General features: G+C 39.4%; 1 protein-coding gene across 1 annotated transcript; it reads left to right on the forward strand.

Annotated features, from left to right (window-relative positions):
- The first annotated feature begins 274 nt into the window (after positions 1-274).
- LOC147856098 (pentatricopeptide repeat-containing protein At1g06140, mitochondrial-like) lies at positions 275-3,551 on the forward strand. Its single transcript, XM_087329533.1, has 2 exons — positions 275-461; positions 629-3,551. The coding sequence occupies exons 1-2, from the start codon at positions 320-322 to the stop codon at positions 2,668-2,670; spliced, it is 2,184 nt and encodes a 727-aa protein (XP_087185659.1). The 5' UTR covers positions 275-319; the 3' UTR covers positions 2,671-3,551.
- Positions 3,552-4,431: the final 880 nt, after the last annotated feature.

Here is a 4,431-nt window from a genome sequence, read left to right on the forward strand (position 1 = left end):
GAGGGCGCGAGAGAGATATACTCCACTATAGATGAGGGGGTGGACACAAATTTTAGTACTAATGAATGGTGGGAAACCTCAAACATATATAAACTTAAAACACATACACATACACATACACAATGGAAGAAATGTGTGAACCTGAGCTAAATAAGTGCTCAAATCAATATGTATGTGCAAAGCCTTATTATATTGTTATTAGTGTAGTAGCTCTTCACACTCTCTTATCTCATCTATCACTCTGCACCTCACTTCCTCTTCTCCTTCTTCTTCTTTCCTTTGGGGCTGGGGTTTCTTGACAAGGAGGATCACCATCACCATGACCACCACCATGATTCTCTCTCCACCATTTCCAGCCCCAACCTACAACCCCATCGCCTCCTCAACCATCTCCCGGATGAAGGACCTCAAAACCCCTCCACCATTGCTCATTATGGCTTCTAATCCTCCCAGAAGCAAAGGTCACATTCAGTCCACTCTTTCACTCTCTTCATCGTTCACTTTCATTTCTACTACAGTGTAAATTTTTTCGTTTTTCTTCATTAAAACCATAACCCTAACCTTTAAAATTTTAACCCTAACCCTGATCTCTGAAATTGAACACCCTAACCCTAATTTCTATTCACAGATGATGCACCTCCATGGGAGGACTACTTCCAAACCTTATTCAAGAGATGGGCAGAAAAAATCAACACTAACGCTGGTGTAAGTGATCCCTCTCAAACTAATGCTCCTACTTCCGGTTCAAAACCTACTAAACCTCCCCTTAATCTGGAAAATCCTACCATTGATATCACTACCACTCCTTCTTCAATCACCGAAACTCAAATTCAAAATGAAACTGAAACCCGAAAAGAGGAGAATGATGCGTCTCTGTTGGAAGACACCTCAATAATTGTATCAGAGATGGCCAAAGAAGACCAAAGTAGATCTGAATCTCGGCAACGCCTTGATATAGAAAAGAAAGTTTCCTCTTTGAGCATCAACGATGCATTGTATTCTTTAGAGCATGATTCAGACACACCGTTAGTACAAGATTTCATCAATGTTTTGCGAAATTGTCGAAGAAAGAAGATCCTCCGATATACTGAAAGGGTTTTTTTGCAAATGTGTAGAAGTGGGTTAGATTGCCATGTAGCTCTCGGAAATAATATCGTGGCAGCATTCATCGAATGTGATAATATGCATTTTGCCCTTCAAGTATTCAACAAATTGGATACCCGAACGGAGTATTCTTGGACTTATGTAATAAGAGGTCATATCGAGCGAGACAATGCATCTCTCGCCTTCTCTCTATTATGGAAAATGGAAGAAGACCGTGTGCTCCCTAGCAAGTTCACATTTGTTGCTGTATTGAAAGCATGTGCCATCTTGAAATGTGTGGTGAAATCTCATGAAGTGCATCTTTGGATCGTTAAATTGGGCCTCGAATCCGATTATTTCATTGGAAACACTTTAGTAGATTTGTATGCTAAATGTGGATCAATTATTGAAGCACAGAAAGTATTTGTGAAGCTTCCAGCTAGAGATACCGTGTCGTGGACCGCATTAATATGTGGTTACGTTGGGAATGGCCTTCATAAAGAAGCATTGAGATGTTATAAGAAAATGAAAGGGGATGGGATCCTCCCCGATGCATTTACATGTGTTTGTGGCTTGAAAGCATGTGGTAGCATTGGAGCCAAAGGGATGGGTAAGGAAATACATTGCCAGATAACCATAGAAGGATTTGAGGAAGAAGACCCTTTTATTGGAAATGCACTAGTTGATATGTATGTCAAATGTGGTTTGCTTGATGAAGCTCAAAATGTGTTTGATGATCTTTCCATTCAAGATGTGGTTTCTTGGACTGCTCTCATCGCCGGATATGCGGAGCAAGGTGAAAATGAGAAGGCGATGATATGCCACCGACAGATGCAAGAGCAGTGCTTGCTACCGAATGACGTAACCTTTGCAAGCACTTTGAAAGCATGTGGGAATAAGGCAGATCAAGAAAATGGAACAAGGCTACATGCACAAGTGTTAGCCATGGACCATCTTGGGAGTTTAGATGTAATCACAGCAACTGCCCTTATCGACATGTACGCAAAGTGTGGGAACATGGTATGTGCACAAGAAGTGTTCGATGGGATGCAACAGAGAGACATTGTCGGTTGGAATGCATTGTTCACGGGCTATACTCGTCAAGGAGAGAGCAAGCTGGTGTTAGAGATTTTCGATAAGATGATCGATGAAGGAATAAAACCCGACGACGTCACTTTCCTTAGTATCCTTTCCGCATGCAGCCATGCAGGATCGGTCGAGAAGGGAAGACTATATTTCGATGCTTTAGGCAAAGAGTATGGGATTGAGCCAACTATCAAGCACTACAATTGTATGGTGGATCTCTTCGGAAGAGCGGGACAGATTAAAGAGGCTTTTTCGATGTTGCGTAGTATGCCCTTTTCACCAGATCTCGTCGTGTGGACCACTTTGTTGGCCTCTTGTCGGAAGTGGGGAAATGTAGAGATCGGTCGTCAAGCTTTCGAAGCTGCCCTGAGACTCGATGATAAACATATGGCAGCTTATAATGCAATGTTTAACCTCTATGTCGATGCGAATATGTGGGAAGAAGCAAAGCAGATCGAGTCGAGGAAACTAAACATACAAGTAGGTAAAGAGCTTGGTTGAATGGATGGATGGAATGTTTCCCCATTTCCAACCTTCTCTCGAGTCGAAAGATCGTCTCTTTGTGATTCGAAGCTACATAATGATGGATGCATGAACTGCAAGATAGAAGAGAAGTATCACGGGCTTCGTCGAGTGCTCATACATACGTGGAAAATACATGTCTGCACATGAAGATAGGTCTGTTTATGACTACAAAGAGTCATTGACATATGTATATCTTATCTTAAAACAAGTGGAATATTGAGCTAAGCAATATGCCCATGTGTAATGCTTAGACCACTTTGCAGTCGTGCATAATATATATATATATATATATATATATATATATATATATATATATATATATATATAAAGGCATGTGATGCAGCCCAATGGGTTAAGTCTAGAAAGAAAGAACAAGAATATAATCTTTTAATCATTGATCTCATAGATGCCCATGCTTCTTCACTCCAGAAGCTTACAGAGGTATAATAAAGAGCTCCCATCTTCATTCTTGTTTACATTGTGGGTAAGTATTGATTGGTAAGTTACAAACACACACACATTATATATGCATATTCCTCGTAGATTTAGTATTCAAGTTAAAGATGGGTGAGGTCTTACTTGTCACTAAAACTTGAAGAGGAAATGTTGGCTTAATCAAGCCTTTTGGAGTTGTAAACGCGTAAAAGCAAATGGAGATAAGATAAATGTTAACATCAGGAATAGGGTTTTCATTTCACATAAAACACAATATGCACATACATCAAACCTCAATTGATCTCAAAGGCTAGCAATATCACATATGCACCCTCAAATTGCATGGGACATGTCTCTTTCAATTCAGCCAAATCCTATTGGCATGACAACTTGTGCATTTGCGAGACCATTGACATTTTTAACTTGTTTTACAAAATGTTCATAAAATATCTGTGTTAATATATGTTTATAAAATATCTTTCACCGAGAACCTGATCAAATTCATCGCAGACCTTATTGGAAGTAGATGGCCAGTTTCCCAATGGTTTGTTGTCGAGGCTTGAGCTCAATACTCAAGATCTTTCTCACTCATGAAACAAGCTCCTCTCTAAAAGAGAAGATGAATGGATGCATCTTGCATAGTGGACCAGACCATGTGAGGCTCCTTTTGAAAAGAAAGTATGTCAAATTATGTAAAGCTATCGTCTATATCATGTGTGTGTGTGTGTGTCATATATGTCCTATAGGCTATAAGTTATAACTTATTATATAAGCTTGGAACCACCCGTGACTCTTATGATATCCAGAATATTTAATTTGTTTTGGACAAGCATCTTAGAGCACTCACTTATCCATTGACGTTGATCATCAAATGAGTGTGCAATGTCTTGGTTACATGACATCCTTGGTATGTGAGGGCTATAATAGTTCGGTATCCTTGTACATGAAGACTATAATGGTTTGGACATAATATTCATACCTAGTAATCTAGGGTTTATAGCTCAATATGTACGTATATCCATGTGTGAAACCTCGGGAAAAGGTTAAGAGGGAGCAGTGTATTAAGTAGTTAGGAAGATAGTTAGATAGGATTGAAGACCGGACCAAAATTTAAAAAATTTACTTTTTGGTTAAGACTATATATATTGTGGTGTGCATGTGTCACACCGCAATATATATACATATGTATATGAAAAGATAAACAAGAATGGTTTTGTTGTCGGATGGTCATAACAATATGCTCGTGTTTATGCATAGTGGCACACATAATTTTGGGTGGACCAAATGTGTTCCACCCAATTC

This window comes from Azolla caroliniana, unplaced genomic scaffold (genome assembly GCF_043228905.1).
Source record: "Azolla caroliniana isolate FFs.n. ecotype wild unplaced genomic scaffold, voAzoCaro1.0.p SCAF_13, whole genome shotgun sequence".
Taxonomy (NCBI): Eukaryota; Viridiplantae; Streptophyta; class Polypodiopsida; order Salviniales; family Salviniaceae; genus Azolla; species Azolla caroliniana.

Bases quoted from the DNA above. Each gene is read 5' to 3' on its own strand.
- LOC147856098 (XM_087329533.1), top strand. From the start codon at position 320: ATGACCACCACCATGATTCTCTCTCCACCATTTCCAGCCCCAACCTAC. The intron at 462-628 runs GTCACATTCAGT...TTCTATTCACAG, and splicing joins TAATCCTCCCAGAAGCAAAG to ATGATGCACCTCCATGGGAG.